The 21,669-nt window shown below is 43.8% G+C and overlaps 1 protein-coding gene across 2 annotated transcripts in view; it reads left to right on the top strand.

The window, feature by feature from the left end:
• NWD2 (NACHT and WD repeat domain containing 2) overlaps positions 1-21,669 on the top strand; it is a 62,462-nt gene that overhangs the window by 18,780 nt on the left and 22,013 nt on the right. The window contains exons 2-3 of one of the 2 annotated variants that reach the window (XM_083459723.1): positions 7,946-8,034; positions 19,542-19,658. In XM_083459723.1, the coding sequence (XP_083315849.1) occupies positions 7,946-8,034; positions 19,542-19,658 (206 nt within the window). The remainder of the gene's footprint in view (positions 1-7,945; positions 8,035-19,541; positions 19,659-21,669) is intronic. The other variant, XM_083459724.1, reaches the window with a different exon arrangement.

Raw genomic sequence — 21,669 nt, 5'->3', positions numbered from 1 at the left:
CCCTATCCAGCTCCTTGAGTGGGAATACATTTGACAGCAAAGTCAGCTTCCTTGTGAGGAGATAACACTGGAGATCTATTACATGTTTGTCATATTTGCATATTTACAAATATGTAGATGAAGTAGACCTAGACAGCATCTAAAAAGCAGAGACATCACCTTGCCAACAAAGGTCCTTATAGTTAAAGCTGTGGTTTTCCCAGTAGTGATGTATGGAAGAGAGAGCTGGACCATAAAGAAGGCTGATCGCCAAAGAATTGATGCTTTTGAATTATGGTGCTAGAGGAGACTCTTGAGAGTCCCATGGACTGCAAGAAGATCAAACCTCTCCATTCTGAAGGAAATCAGCCCTGAGTGCTCACTGGAAGGACAGATCCTGAAGCCGAGGCTCCAGTACTTTGGCCACCTCATGAGAAGAGAAGACTCCCTGGAAAAGACCCTGATGTTGGGAGAGACTGAGGGCACAAGGAGAAGGGGACGACAGAGGACGAGATGGTTGGACAGTGTTCTCGAAGCTACCAGCATGAGTTTGACCAAACTGCGGGAGGCAGTGGAAGACAGGAGTGCCTGGCGTGCTCTGGTCCATGGGGTCACGAAGAGTCAGACACGACTAAACAACAACAACAGATGAAGTAGAAAGCAAGCAGACACACAAACAGGCACTGTTAGTCCTAAAGCAGTGTTGGATCCCATATGCGACAGCACACTTTGAACCTCCCCGAAGATGCATCTTATCCACATATCCCACAGCCCAAACTACTTAATTATTGTCATTTATTTATTTATTATGGCCCTTTATATAATGCCATTCAACAATCTGCATTAACATAAATAATATAAATAAAATCAATATTTTTAAAAATAAAATAAAATAAATATTATTACTATATTAGCATGCCTTCTTTCCTGAGGGAATCCTTTCCCTAACCTTCATATTGCATACACCAGGCACCTTAGCCTGAACCTTGAGCTCTTTGAAGAAAAGTCTACAAGGACCAGAATTACCGCAATCAAAATTCATTTGTAAAAACAAGTACTCCTTGTACTCAGAATATGTTTCCTGGGTGATTTCTAAAAGGAAAGGAAATGTGTGACAACAGCATAACGATAATCAGAAGTAGTATTGCAGTTAAAAAGTAGATGGATGCAACGAACCCAACCTATTGAATTAACGAGACACGGTGTATCGTTCATTTGCATTTAAAATACAGAAGGAGTTATATTTTGAAACCCGAAAGACTGCATAGCAAAAGTGTAAAGCCTTTGTTATCACTCATTAATATTCTGCCAGCCCTCTCTCTTTCTTTGCACCAGTAAGCCAGACAATCTGAGCATGTAATAAAATGCAGGTGACTGATATAAAATCTGAAGATCATGAGGTAGTTGGTGGCCTTCTCACTGCATCCAGCTGTAATGTATGTAACAATGTTTTCTGAAGCATTTTGGAATGGTTCAGTTTGAATAGGGTGTTGTGCAAGGTGTCATTTGTTTTGTTCCTGTGACATCACAAATATCTCATTCACAAGAATCTTAAAAAATATTTCTTGTTAAGGAATGAATGTAAGCAAACCAAACACACAAACAGCATTCATCTCCTTTTACATTATTTTCAAAGGGAAGGGCAAAAGTGGTGAGTGAACCAGTGTTTGATATTCTCATATGATATGTTCCAGGCAAGCTGGAATTATACTGTAGGTGAAAATCCCATTGTGAGCACTTTTAAAATCCCAAATCGCTATGGGTATACAGTGGTACCTCGCAAGACGAATGCCTTGCAAGACGAAAAACGCGCAAGACGAAAGAGTTTTCCGTTTTTTGAGTCGTTCCGCAAAACGAATTTCCCTATGGGCTTGCTTCGCAAGACGAAACGTCTTGCGAGTTCTTGCGAGTTTGTTTCCTTTTTCTTAAAGCCGCTAAGCCGTTAATAGCCGCTAAGCCGCTAATAGCCGTGCTTCGCAAGACGAAAAAACCGCAAGACGAAGAGACTCGCGGAACGGATTAATTTCGTCTTGCGAGGCACCACTGGATTTAGTAATCTGTCACTCCAAACATTAATCTGCACCTGGGTTGCTGCTCGGGAAAGGAAAGTTTGCACAGGAAGTGAAATCCTCTGAGGATAAGCAGCTTTCATATTCTAAAAGCAACCTTTTTGGTGAGTCAAGTGCATCTTCAAGTGGGGAAAAACATCTCATAACTTTTCTAAAAGGTCTGCAGATATGTGACCATAGATAAATGGGGGGAGGAAAGTATACGTGTCCCTAAAGCAAAGCAGAGGTATTCTGAGTCCTGGGGAGCCCAGGGTAAGTTCTGTCCTGTTGGAGCTATGAGAGTCAACTCACCTTTGAATCTACTGTATTTTTCCGTGTATAAGACTTGGTTTTCCCCCCTAAAAAAAAGGTCAAAAATTAGGGGGGATTTTATACTCTGGGCCATCTTCCTCCAATTTCTTAAATTTCTTAAAATAGGAGGCGTCTTCTACATGGGGGCATCTTATAGATGGAAAAATACAGCAATTTATATATATACTGGGTCTTCATCCAGGCACCTCTTGAGCAATGTGAAACATCAACCCCTGTGATTGCCAAGCAATCACAGTATGGTGAACTGTGGGGTCATCACCTTGGCCTCCAGCTCAGACTGTTTGAAGGTAGTATATATCTGAAGATAGCTGGGAGGAGGAAAAGAAAGCCTGGAAGAACAGTGAAAAGAGAAGAAAAATCCACCCAAGTACATCTCCCCCGTGAAGTTTTTCCATATCTGTGACTTCCAATTGCAAGTGCTCTACATTTACAGATCGGCTCAAAAGGGCGAAAGAAAGCTTTGCCAAGAAAGCCTTAGATGGAGTTTGGACTTGGAGCTCAAGGATCTTCTGAAGGAAGGATGCTGTACCTAAAAAAAAGCCGTTTTCTTTATACAATGGCAGCTCCTACAATTTCAGCATCTCTAATGTCGGGAAAGGGGGTTGAGAGATTCAGATGAAAGAATGTGTAGAAATTCAGATAGCTGTGATTATTGGGGCATTATATGCAGAGACAACATTGCCATAACACTAGAAGACTGACAGCTTTATTTTCCTCGGTGGTGTTCAAAAGCTTTTTGTAACATGAGCAGCACACAGCAATTCAAAGCAATTTCTCTGAAAGAAATGCTGCTTAGTGGGAATTATTTGTTGCTGGATATTGTTGTGTGTGATTGAAATGTCACTCCCTGCCCCCTGTATTTAACAAGAGATTCAAGCCGATCTTTCCCAGTTCCAAACAGCAGTGGACTGAATAGAGCATACACAATATGATATACTAATGAATGTAATTGGTGATCTATTTACTGACCTATTTATTCCTAGTTTTTCTTCGTTGCCCTTCACCTTAAGGTCCCGAGGTGGGTTCTATGAAGTAAAACTCAACCACGAAATAACGCATAATGAACAAACCATAAAACCAGCAATAAAAACATGAAGCATAAACTGTAACTGATAACACCGTTTACAGGGAGGTCAGTGAGCAACTCACACTACAATTTTAAAGGCCAGGGTACAGTGGTACCTTGGTTCTTGGAGCTATTCCGTTCCAGGATTAATCCGTTTGACTCCCGAAACCGTTCAAAAACCAAGGTGTGCCTTCCAATTGGCTGCAGGAGCTTCCTGCACTCAAGCGGAAGCCGTGTCGGATGTTCAGCTTCTGAAAAACGTTCACAAACTGGAACACACCCTTCCGGGTTTGCGGCGTTCAGGAGCCGATTTGTTTGGCAACTAAGCCATTCGGGAAACCAAGGTTCCACTGTATATAAAAAGAAGGCCCTGCCATGAGCTACTGCCCCCTGAGACTTCTAAGGATGGCAGCGCTGTCAACAGGACCTTTGCTGATCTCAATACGCCAGCTGGCACGAGAGGAAAGGAGGTGCTCCTTTAGATATTTGAGCCCCAGGTTGCTTATGACTTCATGCATTAACATAGACAGCTTGAATTGGGCTCAGAAGCAAATAGAGAAGCAGTGCAGATGCTTCAGGTGTAATAGGAGTTTTTACAAGCATGGCGGACTTCATTCTGGCTGCTTCATTCTGCACCATTTACAGCCTCCATGCTATTTATATGCCACTTACGATTATAATCATCTCTAAGCTGCGTACAACAAACGTAGCAAATACAATAAGGATAAAATCATTTAAAAACTACCCATAAAATCATAAATGACTTCAAATGCCTGCTGAAATTACTGATTTGTTGGGGGGGGGACTTGTTATATTAATGAATGAATGAATGAATGAATGAATGAATGGGCAAGGGTGAATTTGGCATAGATAGATAGATAGATAGATAGATAGATAGATAGATAGATAGATAGATAAAGGTAAAGGGACCCCTGACCATTAGGTCCAGTCATGACCGACTCTGGGGTTGCGGCACTCATCTCCCTTTATTGGCTGAGGGAGCCGGCGTACAGCTTCCAGGTCATGTGGCCAGCATGACTGAGCCACTTCTGGCAAACCAGAGCAGCGCACGGAAACGCCATTTACCTTCCCGCTGGAGCGGTACCTATTTATCTACTTTCACTTTGACGTGCTTTCTAACTGCTAGGTGGGCAGGAGCAGGGACCGAGCAATGGGAGCTCACCCCATCACGGGGATTCAAACCACCGACCTTCTGATTGGCAAGTCCTGGGCTCTGTGGTTTAACCCACAGCGCCACCCGCGTCCCTTAAATCAATTAAAAACTACTCATAAAATCATAAATGACTTCAAGTGCCTGTAGTTTAGGGTGGGGAAAAACTTGTTATATTAATGAATGAAGGAATGAATGGGCAAGGGTGAATTTGGCAGAGAGAGAGAGAGAGAGAGAGATGATAGATGATAGATATAGATAGAGCAGCCTTCCTGAAGCATTGAGGACTGGGTAAGACTGATAACTGAGTGCTTCATTTTGCCAGTCTGCCATTCAAATTGGAGCCGGGACTGAACTAGGCTGCCACTAGCTGTGTAGCCCTTTTGTGAGTTCTGTTTTTGTGTTTCATCTCCTGTTGTCGTGAGAAAGGCTATACTTTAATCCTTGCCTCTTAAGCGCAATGAGACAAACAGTCCAGTGTATAGGATGATGTGGTGGTGGGAAGGTTGAACACAGGCAGCATAAGATAACATCACAGGATCATAAAAGCAGTAGTGTTGAGATTGAGTGGCCAGAAGCAAAAGTAGACAAGGACTTGTTCACTTTTAATAGGTGCACAGAAGAGCAGGCATTACTAGCGGCATCTGCTGAAATTCTCTCTTCTGCCTCTGCTCTATTTTTTGCATCTGCTATATTGTCATCTCTGATACAGTCCCTGCGCAGGCATGTCATACTAAGTATTTTCAGCAGCTCAACCAGCCCTGTAGCTGTGCTTTTTTTAAACAGCAGATGACCCCCCAGAATTAGGTGGAGAAACATTATCATTTGCTAATTGGTGCACATCACACTGCTGTTAAAGCTCCAACAGGAAGGGCCATTTTAAACTTGTAGGATTGTTCTGTCAGTCTGAAAAAACCTGTTATCTGTACACATTCTTATGTGACTTGAGACTTCAAAGACACTAAAAGATTCTTGGCACATAATTCATTTTGGGTTTTTTTACAAACAGGCTCCCATGCCCACTAACACGCAGATTTCAGAATGCCTAATTAACGTGATACAAAAATAACTTGTGGTCCATTTCTATTTTGGCAGCAGGAAAAGGACATTTAAGTATGTATTTTCCTCTGCGGAAGGCTGGCGTTTGAAAACCTCCCTTCTGGCACAGCTCTTTCTTGTTTTATTTCAGAGTGAGCTAATCCCACAGATTTCTTATCATGAAAAGTCAGATTTGTATGTAATGAAACCAGGTTATCTGTCATGCAACCTAATTAGTTCGTTCCATCTTAATTATGTGTCATTTCCTTTCCAAGCTCAGAAGCACCAGACCCTGGAAAAACAGGAGGGTGTGCAGGAATTTCTAACATACATACATATAAGAATCGGTAACACGCTCTGTTTAAGCAGGGAGAGTTATTCTGCCTTTTAAGTGGTTTGCGGAATAAACACATGTGCAAAAGTGCCAATCCATAGCTGATCCCTGCTTTAAGCACCAATATTCCCTTGCATTGGCGTTAATTGAAGTTGGCAACAGAGTGGCTCTTCCTCTGCAGGTGTGGCTGGAGCCATGTCCACAAATGATTTTCTTGCGGTGAGATCATTCTTCTTACAGGGGGTTGGACTAGATGACCCTCAGTTTCCCTTCCAACTCTATAATTTTAAGATTCTGTGGTGGCAGGTAATTGACAGGTGGGTAGCCCCATCTACCCATCAAAATCATCTACAGGAGTGAAGATCTTGCCTTCTGCTTGATTCACTTCTCGACTATTGTTTCAATCTACCATATTTTTTGCTCTACAAGACTCACTTTTTCCCTCCTAAAAAGTAAGGGGAAATGTGTGTGCGTCTTACGGAGCGAATGCAGGCTGCGCAGCTATCCCAAAAGCCAGAACAGCAAGAGGGATCGCTGCTTTCGCTGGGATTCAGAATATTTTTTTTCTTGTTTTCCTCCTCCAAAAACTAGGTGCGTCTTGTGGTCTGGTGCGTCTTATAGAGCGAAAAATACGGTATTTCAAGAGTGCATGCTTAGCTTGGCCCACTATGAGGTCATAAGAAGAAACAAAGGATTTACCGCTTGCATTTCTATCCAGATGAACCACTTAAGCTTAAGCTTGTTCAGCCTCATCCACTCCAAAACCTTCTCCAGATAATTGATTGTTGCTGGGATAACTCTGATTGTGGATTATTGGACTGTTCAAAACATTTTATCATTCTTTATTTATGATCACTGTATCATTCTGATACACATTTGAGCTGAATTGCATATCCAGTTTTCTATTTTAGATCTCTCATTGTGAGTGATCCTAGAGCAGGCATAGGCAAACTCAGCCCTCCAGATGTTTTGGGACTGCAACTCCCATCATCCCTAGCTAACAGGACCAATGGTCAGGGATGATGGGAGTTGTAGTCCCAAAACATCTGGAGGGCCGAGTTTGCTTATGCCTGTCCCAGAGTCTAGCAAAGGTTATTTGCTAAGGATTTTGTCAGCCTAGGTAACCTTCACTTTCTCTTTCAGTTAAATGTAAAAATATCCCATTCTTACAACATTTTGAAGTAGTTACCGAGAAAGACTGGATCTGCTTTTATTGTGCTACGGTGATCTACCATAATGGACTGTTTGATACACTACTCATAGCAAACTCAAGTCTGGTGCTAAGAATGCCCTTAACAGGGCTACAGCCAATTCTGATGCATTAATGTTTATATGTGTATCATACCTTAGTTTGCAAGCTCAGGTTTGTCCCCAGCTTACATTTGCAAGAGTATACAGTACCTCAGGTTAAGAACTTTGCTTCAGAATGCGAACAGAAATCGCATGGCGGCAGCAGGAGGACCCATTAGCTAAAGTGGTGCTTCAGGTTAAGAACAGTTTCAGGCTAAGAACGGACCTCCGGAACAAATTAAGTACCGTACTTAACCCGAGGTACCACTGTACTTATAAAAAATGATAAAGTATAATAGAAAATCTTTTAAAATTTTTATTAACTGTAACTGCTGGGCTGCTGCTAGCCTTTGGAATGTCTCTTCTTCCTTGCTAACTGTAATAATAATAATAATAATAATAATAATAATAATGATGATGATGATGATGATGATGATGATGTATTATACACAACAGCACAAGGTTGAATTATTGGAGTGAGTGTTAAATTAAATATTGGTAAATGTCACAACAAGCATTTTGGCTCACTAAGATATTCCCTAGAGCATCGAGTTCAGATTGCTGCATTAAGCTTGCGCTCACAGCTTTTAAGATTAGCGTTCTTTCCTGCGTGAAACTACAGCGCTATTTAAGCCCACAGTTGTCACAACTATTGTTAACAAGCCTCGTTTCTTTGTTGCCTGCAGATACAGTAGCAGAAAGAAGCGCATTACGAGAACATGTGTATCCTAAACTACGGGAGTTCTGCAGGGAAAACTACGGCCTTGAATTTCAGGTAGCAATTTCCCTCATTAAATATTTAAGTTGTGATGCACATGCAGGGAATCTTTTCGATTGATCCTGTACGGTGGACCTTAAGGTATCATTCTATGCAGAATTTGTTTAAAAAAATCAAAGGGGGTGTGATCATTCCACACGCAGGTGTAGCTACACTTGTGGGAAGGATCAGCTTGGGCTCATTGCAACCATCTCTTCTCGCCTCCTTCTCCCTGGCTGATTCTTGGCTACAGACACATCCTACGGCACTGGCTCCTACTTCCATAGGGAGAGTGTCACATGCCTCTATATACCTCCACCCGTTCCTCCGCTCTTCTTTGTCTCCAGCCCAGTAATTTGAGGAGGCCTTGCAAAAGAGAAGGGGGCAAATGGATGAGCATGTACAAGATATGGCCAGGGAAAAAACAATGCTATCCAGGGTTGTAAAGACTGCAGAGAGAATAATTGGGTGCACTCTTCCCACCTTAGATCAAATCTATGCTGCCAGGTGCCATAAGAAAGTGGCAAAGATAGCGCAGGATAGTACACACCCCGGAAATGATCCCTTTCAGCTTCTGCCTTCTGGAAGAAGGTATAGGGTTATAAAGGCCAGGACTAGCCGCCTGAGAAACAGTTTCTACGCAAATGCAATTCTGGTTCTAAACGCAGCATAAGGGGTCTCAATAGTATAGTGTATTTTTTAGTATAGTGTATTTTAAAATGGGGTTTCAGAGTTTTTAGGGGTTTTTGAATGTTTTATATAGTTTTTCAATTTCATTGTTCTGTATGGGACAATGACAATAAAGATATCGTATATCGTATATCAACATGCACTGGACTCCTGTTGCAAGTAATGGCCAGCACGCTATGGTGTGTGAGTGACTGAGAGCCAGACAGGTTAGTGTAATAATGAAGGCTCCCAAATCCATCACTTGCTTTGACCCCATGGGGATGAATTTCTTCTTTTTTAAAAATAAATAAATAGTTTTTATTAAGTTTCTTACAAATATAACACATACTACAACAAAAAACAAAATCACAAATATAAGCAAAAGAGAAAATAAGAAAATAAAAATACATATCAACAAACACCCAAACAAAACAAATTAACTGGCTATTTAAACTTCTTACGTCGTTAACATGGTTTTGACTTCCTCTGAGCCCTCCCATCTGAATTTCCTTGTATTTAAATGTAGCAGTTTTCTAATATCATTATTAAAACACAATATTCCAATTAAAATCAAATTTCTTAATTTTTCTTCAAGTTCTAAATATCAATTATTTTACTAACTCTTACTTTCATCCTTGGCCTATTTAGTACTTTCAAGTAATTTCTAATTTTTAATGTTACAATATTTATTCAAATAGTCTTTAAATCGTGGGGATGAATTTCAACTTGGACGTATCAGTCGGACTTGAGTTGATAATGATTGGACTGTGCCTATTATTATTCAACATGCAAAGTGGCTTTGGCAAGGAAACACACTTAACTGCTCCTGCATACAAAGGTGTTGTTGAGTTCCTGTGTCAAATCTAGGTGGGCTCCGTAGTTTTCCTGCCAGCTTCTCCTTCACTCAATGGAGATCACAAGCTCGTTTTCAACTGCCCTAGCACCCTTCAGACATTTCCCTTCAGACCAGAGCTCCCATCAGCCAAACAAGCTGGGAGGATTGCTGGGGCTGATGAGACTTGTAGCCGCAAACATCTGGAAAGCACCAGGTTGGGGAAGTGATTCATGAGTTGGACACAACAGGGATATTGAATATTGACCAAATGCGTTTGACTTTTAGGTTTTCTACAATGGTTCACAGTTTAACATGATTGTTGTTGTTGTATAGTCATGTCCGACTCTCCGTGACCCCGTGGACCAGGGCATGCCAGGCACTCCTGTCTTCCACTGCCTCCTGCAGTTTGGTCAAACTCATGCTGGTAGCTTCGAGAACACTGTCCAACCATCTCGTTCTCTGTCGTCTGCTTCTCCTTGTGCCCTCCATCTTTCCCAACATCAGGGTCTTTTCCAGGGAGTCTTCTCTTCTCATGAGGTGGCCAAAGTATTGGAGCCTCAGCTTCAGAATCTGTCTTTCCAGTGAGCATTCAGGGCTGATTTCGTTAAGAATGGAGAGGTTTGATCTTCTTGCAGTCCATGGGACTCTCAAGAGTCTCCTCCAGCACCATAATTCAAAAGCATCAATTCTTCGGCAGTCAGCCTTCTTTATGGTCCAGCTCTCACTTCCATACATCACTACTGGAAAAACCATAGCTTTAACTATACAGACCTTTGTTGGCAAGGTGATGTCTCTGCTTTTTAAGATGCTGTCTAGGTTTGTCATTGCTTTTCTCCCAAGAAGCAGGCGTCTTTTAATTTCATTACTGCTGTCACCATCTGCAGTGATCATGGAGCCCAAGAAAGTAAAATCTCTCACTCCCTCCATTTCTTCCCCTTGTATTTGCCAGGAGGTGAGGGGACCAGTGGCCATGATCTTCGTTTTTTTGATGTTGAGCTTAACATGATTACAAGATATCAAAAGATAATCTCTAAACAATAAGCAACTAGGAAGAAAAATAAATGCATTTTTAAAAAATTGAAATAACTCCACCAATCATGGCTAACACTAATCCAAATGAAATGTGTAGAAATCATGGTTTATAGACAGTGGATTAGTTGGGCTAGTTTTGGGGATATTCCCATTGGCAGGGGAACCCACAATTTTCCGAGTTCTCATTTGTAATAAGACACATATATGATGTACTCAATGGAAGGGCAATATCTGTGGCCATTATCTGTGACCTCTGTACATGCTCAGTTCTCCCTGCGCCATATTTGTTTTGCTCCATTAGGTGTGCTATGTTTTGTTTTCAAAGTATTCACTGACATCGGAAGCAACATTCCTGTGTGCCTTTTATACTTCTGCCAAACCTGGGGCTTAGCGTAACAATGCTGATATCCTCATCTTGTTTCTTAGTGACTCTGTTTTGGCTACAATTCTGTCAACATTCACCAGCAGGTTACATTACTAGAGGAAGTAATTCCAGTACCTAGAAAAGGTTATTTTGAAACGAATTTTTTACAAAATCAGTTACCTTCTAATCCTCAGGTAAAAAAAGGCTGATTTTGGTAATTTGTTACATATTGTAACTGTATAAATTGTAACCCAATAAGGTAACAAAAGGCATCATACAAATGCCTTGGAAATACATACAATATATCTTACCCTTTATGGACCTTTCGTGCCTACAATTTGCAGTAGTTCATTGGCTGTCTATTGTCTCTACAGACTTGGTATCTTATCTTGTCATCAGTCTGAAAACCCGGAACATTCAGCTGATCAGCCGTAAGGGGTAAATGATTTTGAATCAGATGCTTCTCAGCTCCTCTTGGTTTTCCCCACAACATTAACGTCGTAGGGCTGTGACACAAAAGCATCAGCTTTGCATAATTTTTAACGAACGAGGAACACGCACACAAAACGGGACTAGGTTCTTATGTTGTACAACAGAATGTGTGCATATCTAATCAGGCATCCCAGTATTGCTGTTCAGTGGCCAAAAATACTGAATTGCAATGATGTGATTATGCTTGGCACATGGAAACCAGAACTGGGACAGTAGTATGCCAACTTATGCTGAAGGGCAGGCTTTTCGTTTGCAAGTTCCTCTCTTTTTAAAGGTCAACGAATTGCCTTTCAGTTGCACGTTGTGTGAATACTGATGTTAAGTAGTTGGTGGTTTGGGGATGATTTTTGTTGCTGTTGTTGTTACTTTACACCCTCCCTTCTAACTTGATAATGTAAAGGATTAGTGCAGTTACGAGTGTCGGGTGCTATATTTTGTGGCATTTATACATGCCACCTATTTTTTCAGCTTCTTTTGTTGTTTAGTCGTGTCTGACTCTTTGTGACCCCATGGACCAGACACGCCAGGCACTCCTGTCTTCCACTGCCTCCCGCAGTTTGGGCAAACTCATGCTGGTAGCTTCGAGAACACTGTCCAACCATCTCGTCCTCTGTCGTCCGCTTCTCCTTGTGCCCTCCATCTTTCCCAACATCAGGGTCTTTTCCAGGGAGTCTTCTCTTCTCATGAGGTGGCCAAAGTATTGGAGCCTCAGCTTCAGGATCTGTACTTCCAGTGAGAACTCAGGGCTGATTTCCTTAAGAATGGAGAGGTTTGATCCTCTTGCAGTCCATGGGACTCTCAAGAGTCTCCTCCAGTGTCAGGGAACTGCAGGCAGCGAGGGAAGAAAGAATTAGAGGATACGGGGAACGATCCCCACTGATCAGTACTGAGTCCTCCTCAGAAGACAGAGAAGAGGATAGTGAGTCTGGGGAGGAAGGGGTGCTTCAGAGAGAGGGGGATCCACGTCACAGGGGAAAACGGAAGGGGCTGAGCCGTTGGCTCTGTTGGTCTCGAGGGAGAGGGAAAAGAGAAAGTAGTTAGAGCAATGCGTCATGAGAGACGGGTCGCTTTGTTTATTCGGCATGTAATCTTGTCTGAAGAAAATAAAGAAAGGAATTTATGGCTGGCTGCTGGGGGTGTTTTTCTGCTAAGTGCAGCAACGCGTGCAGCTGGCAAGCTGACATCCAGCACCATAATTCGATAGGCGATCAATTCTTCGGCGATCAGCCTTCTTTATGGTCCAGCTCTCACTTCCATACATCACTACTGGGAAAACCATAGTTTTAACTATATGGACCTTGGTTGGCAAGGTGATGTCTCTGCTTTTTAAGATGCTGTCTAGGTTTGCCATCACCTTTCTCCCAAGGAGCAGGCATCTTTTAATTTTGTGACTGCTGTCACCATCTGCAGTGATCATGGAGCCCAAGAAAGTAAAATCTCTCACTGCCTCCATTTCTTCCCCTTCTTTTCAGCTTCTTAAACATGGTTATATTATTGGATTCAGAAACATTAGCAAATTTGAATATTAAGAGGAAATCCCATCACCCATTACCGGAAGAAGTTCCCAATATATCGACAGTAAAAATCCAGAGGTTTGCTGCCTTCAAGGACAAAAGGGGGAAATCTGCACTTTTGACTTACACATTTAGTACCTGTTTTCAATGCCAGATGCCGGTGACAAGCGACAGGGCTTAGTTTTTATCACTGTGCCCTGTTTGGGAACTCCCAGAGGCATCTGGCTGGCTATTAATGGAAAACCAGAATACATGGCCCCTCAATCTGATCCAGGAAGAGAATTGTTGTGTTTTTAATATTGGTACCTTCAGTGACTTCCATACCATAAGGTTTTATTTCCACAAGCCTTGACTAGATCCCTTATTTGGGGGATTAGCCTGCAAACTATGTTCAATAGAAAAGAAATCCTAAATAAATCCTAGCATTATTTCAATAGGCCCTACGCTACATTAAGATACTGGTAATAGAGTTCGTTATCAGGCACGCCATTTAGAAAAAAAAGGTTAGTCCCCAACCTCTGACAATTCTCTGCTTTCCTTCTTTAAATTACACATCCTTGAGATAATTAAAAGAGCTGTTTAATTCAAACCTTTCTGAATCCAAGAGTTAGCACATTGGCAGAAGCTTGTGATGCACAATAGATGTTGAAGAATACAATAGTAGGCCATATTCAATAAATAGCAGTAGTAGGGATGTAAATATAAACAAGAAAGGTGTTCAAGTGCCTGTGCTGTTAAGAAGACCATGGTCTTTAGCAAAACTGTTCTGCAGTCCTTATGTTATCCAGCCAGAACACAAACATACCCAATGCAGAAGCTATTCTGGTGATAGTATGCAAATCTTTGCAATTAATTCAAGGAGCAATCTGTGCACACTTAGTAGGATGCAAGGCCCACTGTATTCCATGGTGTGCCTTCCAAATAAACTTGCATAGGATTACCCCTGTTAGTAACTAAAACTTATTTAACTACAGTTAAAGGTAAAGGTACCCCATACCATTTGGTCCAGTCGTGGCCAACTCTGGGGTTGTGGCGCTCATCTCGCTTTATTGGCCGAGGGAGCCGGCGTACAGCTTCCGGGTCATGTGGCCAGCATGACTAAGCCGCTTCTGGCGAACCAGAGCAGCGCATGGAAACGCTGTTTACCTTCCCGCCGGAGCTGTAACTATTTATCTACTAGCACTTTGATGTGCTTTCGAACTGCTAGGTTGGCAGGAGCAGGGACTGAGCAACGGGAGCTCACCCCATCACGGGGATTCGAACCGCCGACCTTCTGATCTGCAAGTCCTAGGCTCTGTGGTTTAACCCACAGCGCCACCCGTGTTGCTATATTTTAAATTCTGGAAAGACTGGAGAAGCAGTAACATGGGCTATCCCTGTTCTCTCATTCCTGCAAGAGTTGAAGACCCTCTCTATTTCAGTGACTGCTTCCCATGGTCAATAGCAACTGACAGAGCAATCCTATACTTGCACCATATGAAGACTGGAAATAGAGTTGTCACTGTTCCAGTGAAATGTCTGCATATCCAATAAGTGCTCGGCCCAAGAAGGGAAAGGGGAGGAAACACAAGTGTACAAAATACCAAAAGTGTGTAAAAATTACAGACACACTCCCTGTTGTCCGTGGAGAAAACCAGCATAGCCCATCAACCAGGGATTGTGTCAGCAGCAGTGTCCCATGCCTTGCATAGGTAAAGGTAAAGGGACCCCTGACCATTAGGTCCAGTGGTGACCGACTCTAGGGTTGCAGCGCTCATCTCGCTTTATTGGCCGAGGGAGCCGGCGTACAGCTTCCGGGTCATGTGGCCAGCATGACTAGCCAGCATGGCGAACCAGAGCAGCGCATGGAAACGCCATTTACCTTCCCGCTGGAGTGGTACCTATTTATCTACTTGCACTTTGATGTGCTTTCAAACTGCTAGGTTGGCAGGAGCAGGGACCGAGCAACGGGAGCTCACCCCGTTGCGGGGATTTGAACCGCTGAACTTCTGATGGGCAAGTCCTAGGCTCTGTGGTTTAAACCACAGCGCCACCCGAACAACAACACAAATACATACCCCATTGCCAGCACATACCCCTGCAAGATGATGTCACAGTGCCCATTCCCGTCAGCTCTATTAGCAATAACCCTCTTGCTGCCAGTCCAAAGCATCCTTCCACGCTCCAAGTATCCATTGTTTGGGACAACACAGCACTCACAAAGGTCCCAGATCAGGCATTCTGGAGACCCACCTGGGCAAAGATTAAGGTTCCTTCCTTGGATCCCAATATATTGTTGGAATACAACCACCCAGCATTTATACCCAAAGTTGACAAGGCTGCTATAGCTCCTCAGCCAGTATAGGATTATGCCCTGGGACTCTGTCACAACCCCTCCTCTTAATACTCCTGAGTTACTCAGTTCTGCTTCTCATTGTCTTGGTTTGTGTATATGAATTAAGCAACTACATAAGTGGCGAAAGCTATGATAGAACCTCCACTTTCTCTCCACACTGAGAAATAGCTTTTTGCCGTACTGTGTGGTACCAGAGAAAGCTAAGGTGTATGAAAAGAAAGGAAGCTTATTTCTGATATATTCTCTGTTAGGGGCGGGACTGAGGCCATGGGGCACAATTGGCCTATCCCTAAATTGTGGCCTGCAGGCTCTTCAGCAGATTATTCCAAATTTAAAAGGAGCTTCCCATGTAAATTCCACGTTGTCAAAGATGACTTTGCTCCCTTCATTGTGCCACCCCGCAGAGCTTTCCTGGGTAGCATGGGGCGTTTTACAGTCTGGCCCAGGGGAGTTAGCAGAACCAACAGTAGTTTTGCTGTTTTGCCAAGCATTTTGAGGATAAAATTGCTTGCATCCACTGGGACCTTGACTGCACTATTACAGCAGATGAGTTTGGAGAGGCGTGTGTGCAGAGCACTGTCTAGTCCTGTTGTGCTGGATGAGTTTCATTTAGTAAGGCTTGTGGATGTGGACAAGGTGCGACCACTTGTTCTCTGGACCCTTGACACTCTTGGGTGATAAAAACTAGACTGTTGGCAATTCCTTTCTGGGCTCAGTTCAGGTTATGACCTACCCGTATTTTTCACGCCATAAGACACACCTGACCATTAGACGCACCTAGTTTTTAGAAGGGGAATGCAAGAAGAAGAAAAAATTTTAAGGGAGCGTTGAGCAGAGCCTGTATGCACCCCAGGCTCTGCTCAGCGCTCCCTTTCACGAGCCCTTCTCCCTCCTCGGGGGAAAAAGCCCCCAAGAGACGCACACAGGCTCCACACGGCTCGTGAAAGGGAGTGCGGTTCTTGGGGGCTTTTCCGAGAGGTGGGGGAAGGGCCTGAGGGGCTGCCCTCTGTCCCTTCCCCCACCTCCCGCAAAAGCCCGCAGGAGCCTCGCACCCTTTAAAGAGCGTGCGGCTCCTGTGGGCTTTTCTACGAGGAGGGAGAAGGGACTGACGCAGCCAGTCAGTCCCTTCTCCCTCTTGGGGAAAAGCCTGCAAGAGCCGCGCGGAGCGTGTGTGCGGCTTTTGGGGGCTTTTGCCGCCTGCCTCCCGCCTGCATTCGCTCCATAAGACGCACACACATTTCCCTTTACTTTTTAGGAGGGAACAAGTGCATCTTATGGAGCAAAAAATACGGTGTAAAGCTGTAAATGGCACAGAGCCACAATGCCTCAAGGACCATCTCTCTGCATATGATGACCCAAACCTTGCGATCATCATCTCAGGCCCTTCTCCATGAGAGGTCTGGAAGATGGCGATGTGAGAATGGGCCCTTTTCTAAAGTGCCTCCCTGTTTGCTTTCCCCAGGGAAGTTTGCCTAGCATCTTCATTACAAATATTTAGGTGCTAGGCAAAAATATTCCTCATCTCCCAGGTCTCTTTGTCTAATTAAACAATTGGGTCCTTCGAAACTGCAGGTGCTGTTTTTGTTTATTACTATATTATGTAATTTTGCATTTTTATATTGTAAATACTGCCCTCAGATGAAGGGCAGGATAGAAATTGAATAAACGGTAATGGTGATCATGATTGTGAATTCATCTCATAATGTAGTTTTTCAAGGCTTTGAAGGATGCAGTCCTGTACAGTGGTACCTCGGGTTAAGTACTTAATTCGTTCCAGAGGTCCGTTCTTAACCTGAAACTGTTCTTAACCTGAAGCACCACTTTAGCTAATGGGGCCTCCTGCTGCTGCCGCACTGCCGGAGCATGATTTCATTTCTTATCCTGAAGCAAAGTGCTTAACCTGAAGCACTATTTCTGGCTTAGCAGAGTCTGTAACCTGAAACGTATGTAACCTGAGGTACCACTGTACTCTCTTACTTAAGGACTTAACTTCTGGACTTAACTTTTGAGTAAGAAGAGAAGAAGAAGAAGAGTTTGGATTTGATATCCCGCCTTTCACTCCCTTTAAGGAGTCTCAAAGCGGCTAACATTCTCCTTTCCCTTCCTCCCCCACAACAAACACTCTGTGAGGTGAGTGGGGCTGAGAGACTTCAGAGAAGTGTGACTGGCCCAAGGTCACCCAGCAGCTGCATGTGGAGGAGCGGAGACGCGAACCCGGTTCCCCAGATTGCAAGACTACCGCTCTTAACCACTACACCACACTGGCTCTAAGCATGCATAGGACTGTACTGTTGTAGAGTTGTACAAATGACAGAGTGGAGTTTCATTCCAGGCATCTGGAGCATATAGCAGACCGAAAAGTTTGTAGAGTTGCAGCTTTTCTCCTGTTATGACTCATTTCATAGCACATTGTTGGCACCAGACAAACGATGAGCTGATAATAGCAGCTGCAACACCCCCTCTCAGAGCACTCCACATGCAGTCTCCTTCTCTCCTGTTCCCACACTTTCCCTTGTTCCTCCTGTTTCACAGTCCTAGCCCCCACACCCTGCAAATATACCCCATACATCATCATGGGGAAAGGTTTTGGGTTTTTTAGCTGATCTCCACACTGGGGCCCTAATGTGTAAATTGGATGTCAGAATTTGTAGGCACAGGGGAAATGGTGCAATTCAGCAGCAGCAAATACAGTGGTATCTCTGGTTACGTACTTAATTCATTCTGGAGGTCCGTTCCTAACCTGAAACTGTTCTTAACCTGAAGCACCACTTTAGCTAATGGGGCCTCCTGTTGCTGCCGCACCGCCGCGTGATTTCTGTTCTCATCCTGAAGCAAAGTTCTTAACCCAAGGTACTATTTCTGGGTTAGCAGAGTCTGTAACCTGAAGCGTCTGTAACCTGAGGTACCACTGTATAGGCAAAACATACTGCCCGAAATTATTTTGCCAGTCTTTGCTCCTTTAAACACGGCAGTGTCCCTCTTTTCCATCTGAGCTAAATTATGAAGTGAAGATGCCACACTGTCTCACTTAATCTCTTTAAATAAATATAACAGCTTCCCCCCCGCACAAACACACACGTACACTAACTTGCATCTTATTAACATTATTCAAATTAGATCTTTAGGCAAAATCGAAAGTCTAAACAGCAAGCCATCTGTCATTTTATATTCACTGGGACTATTGCTTCCAAAACAACAAAATATTAAATGGGGGGGCGGGGAAGGGCATTATGGGGGTCTGAGTTGTAGTGGTTTGTCTTTTGTGGAAAGTATAGTGGAGGTTTCAAACCTGGCTTCTTTTTATTTTCCTTTGCTTCATTCTTCCTTTTTAACTTTTGAGCCACCTGCCGAAAGTGAGAAAGGCTGTTTCTGTCTTCTCAAACTGCTGGCCTTAAATGTAGAGACAGATGTGAGGCTGATCTTTCCCCAGAGTGATGGGATCCACACTCAAACCTGCCCCCAAATTCTGGACTTCGACTTCAGACCTAACCAACACTAGCTCTGTGGTTCCACCCAATGAACCCGCACCAAAACACCAAACATTTAAAAAATATATATTTCAAGACCTGAATGGCATATGCAAAATGTCATACCAAAGAACTTTTTCTCTCCTGGGCACTTGGGATACTGAGAAACTTTTTCTTTTCTTCTTCTTTTTTTAATTAAAAAGATTCTAGCCCTCATTGTTATAAATGGTTGCTGGTGGCAATCAAGGCTCTGTACAGTGGTACCTCGGGTTAAGTACTTAATTCGTTCCGGAGGTCCGTACTTAACCTGAAACTGTTCTTAACCTGAAGCACCGCTTTAGCTAATGGGACCTCCTGCTGCTGCCGCGCCGCCAGAACACGATTTCTGTTCTCATCCTGAAGCAAAGTTCTTAACCCGAGGTACTATTTCTGGGTTAGCGGAGTCTGTAACCTGAAGCGTATGTAACCTGAAGCGTATATAACCCGAGGTACCACTGTACAGGTAAATAGTTTCAGTCTCTAGGATTCTGGGAGGGCCCCCCCCCCAAGTGTTCTTGTTCTGTGCCGCTGGGGGCATAGCTGTCAACGTTTCCCTTTTTTTAAGTGAAATTCCCTTATTCCGAATAGGATTCCTCGCAAGAAAAGGGAAAAGTTGACAGCTATGGCTGGGAGTCCCCTACCACCCAAGATTAAAAGAGGGATCAAGCTCAAACAAGTAAACAAAGTCAACACCAAATCTCTGACTGCTTCATTGTTACATGTTGGAATGTTAAATTGTGAAGCGTATTAACAACCACATTGTTTGTTGGATTTCCAGGTCATTGACCTATACTGGGGAGTGGAACCCGAAGAATGGGACAGACCAGAGTTGCAGAAAACTCGTATGAGGCTCCTAGAAGATTGCTTGAAAACATCTGCAGGTCCATGTTTTGTTGTGGGTATAAAAATAATGCTTTATCTAATTAACCTACAAGCCGTAGTGTGGTTATAGATGCTTTCCTAAGGACATACATTTAACAAACAACCTAGTGGTTCACTTTATTTTTCTGTGCAACCTCACTACAGAGTGCCTATATATCAGCAACTCTTCCAATAACCTCATGATGTAACTGACACCCCTGTGAAAATTAGTTATGTAAATTGTGGTGCACAGGAGCTGACCTCAGTCTTTGCTGCTTCATCGGAGGGAGTATATATTTTAACGCTTGCAGATTTGTTTTTAGAGCAACCGTTTCAGGTTTTGGATGTTTTGGATGGGGCTGAAACAGGGGGAGCCAGTCCTACAGATCTTGGCTGGACTTCAGCTTCCATCAGCCCCAGCCAAGATGGCCAGTGGTGAGGAATGATGGGAGTTGCAGTCTAGCAGCCTCTGGAAGACACCACACCAGCCGCCACCACAATAAAACTATTGCGGTAACCCACAAACAGATGCATCAGAATAGCAAATTTTCAGCAGCAGAAGTCTTGCTGTAACAAATTTGATACTTGGCCTTGCTGGCTGGAGCTGACAGTAGTTGGATTCCAACTGCCACATGTTTCTCATCCCTGCTCTGTATCATCTGTAATCGCCACCAGCTGTATCTTCTTGTTCTCCTCCAGGGTTGCAATTGCATTGATGCCTCCTCTGAGCCCAGGAGCCCTCTGGTTAGAAGCATCTTTGCAGTGTTTTGCTCCACTCAAGCCAGAATCATCTTCTCTCGCTTTGTCTCAGGCCTGTATTTGTGGGCCAGTTTCAGAAGCCAAGTAGCTTGTGGGAGCTATTTAACTGCCAGGGGCACCTTCAGACTTTTGCAGAGGATGGCTCCCTGGTCAGACCTAACAAGATCGTTTCCCAAAGTGGGCCAGATCCCATTTGGGCTGGTTATCTTGCCTAATAATAATAATAATAATAATAATAATAATAATAATAATAATAATTTTCTTATATCCCTCCCTCCCCAGCCGAAGCTGGGCTCAGAGCAGCTAACAACAGTAAAATAATACATGATTCTAAAATCAGTTCATTATAAAATCAGTTCAAATCAAATGAATGGCAACCATTGGGCCTAGAGTTCTGTGAGGATTACCAAAGGAGGGGGTCTGGCTGTGCCTTGGCCAAAGGCTTGGTGGAACAGCTCTGTCTTGCAGGCCATGCAGAAAGATGTCAAGTCCCGCAGGGCCCTAGTCTCTTGTGGCAGAGCGTTCCACCAGATCAGAGCCACAGCCGAAAAAGCCCTGGCTGCGGTTGAGGCCAGCCTAACTTTCCTGTGGCCTGGAACCTCCAAGATGTTTTCGTTTGAAGACTGTAAGGTCCTCCGTGGGACATACCAGGAGACGCGGTCCCGTAGGTACAAGGGTCCTAGGCTATATAGGGCTTTAAAGGTTAAAACCAGCACCTTAAACCTGATCCTGTACTCCACCGGGAGCCAGTGCAGCTGGTATAGCACCGGGTGAATGTGATCCCGCGGCGAGGACCCCATAAGGAGTCTCGCCGCGGCATTCTGCACCCGCTGGAGTTTCTGGGTCAGTCTCAAGGGCAGCCCCACGTAGAGTGAGTTACAGTAATCAAGTCTGGAGGTGACCGTTGTGTGGATCACAGTGGCTAGGTCGGGGCGAGAGAAGTAAGGAGCCAACTGCTTAGCTTGGCGGAGGTGAAAAAATGCCGCCTTTGTTATAGCTGCAATCTGCGCCTCCATGGAAAGGGAGGTGTTGAAGATTACACCCAAACTCTTAACGGACGATGCTGGCACTAAGTGCGCCCCCGCAAGAGATGGGAGTTGATGCCAAAGATCTTGGGCCTTTTTTCAAAGAGTGTGTTGACGGCCTTTTTTCAAAGAGTGTGTTGACGGCCCTCATAGTCTTCTTGACCACAGCAGGAGCTGGGGCCACCTTCTTTTCCTTGGCCTGTTTTCTCCCTATGGCAGCTTGATGAGGGAGGAAATCTGGCAGGTGAACATACTACAGGT

The sequence above is a fragment of the Podarcis liolepis genome (assembly GCF_965112155.1).
Source record: "Podarcis liolepis genome assembly, chromosome: 9".
In the NCBI taxonomy this organism is placed as follows: Eukaryota; Metazoa; Chordata; class Lepidosauria; order Squamata; family Lacertidae; genus Podarcis; species Podarcis liolepis.
This window is presented reverse-complemented; position numbering and strand designations above follow the sequence as displayed.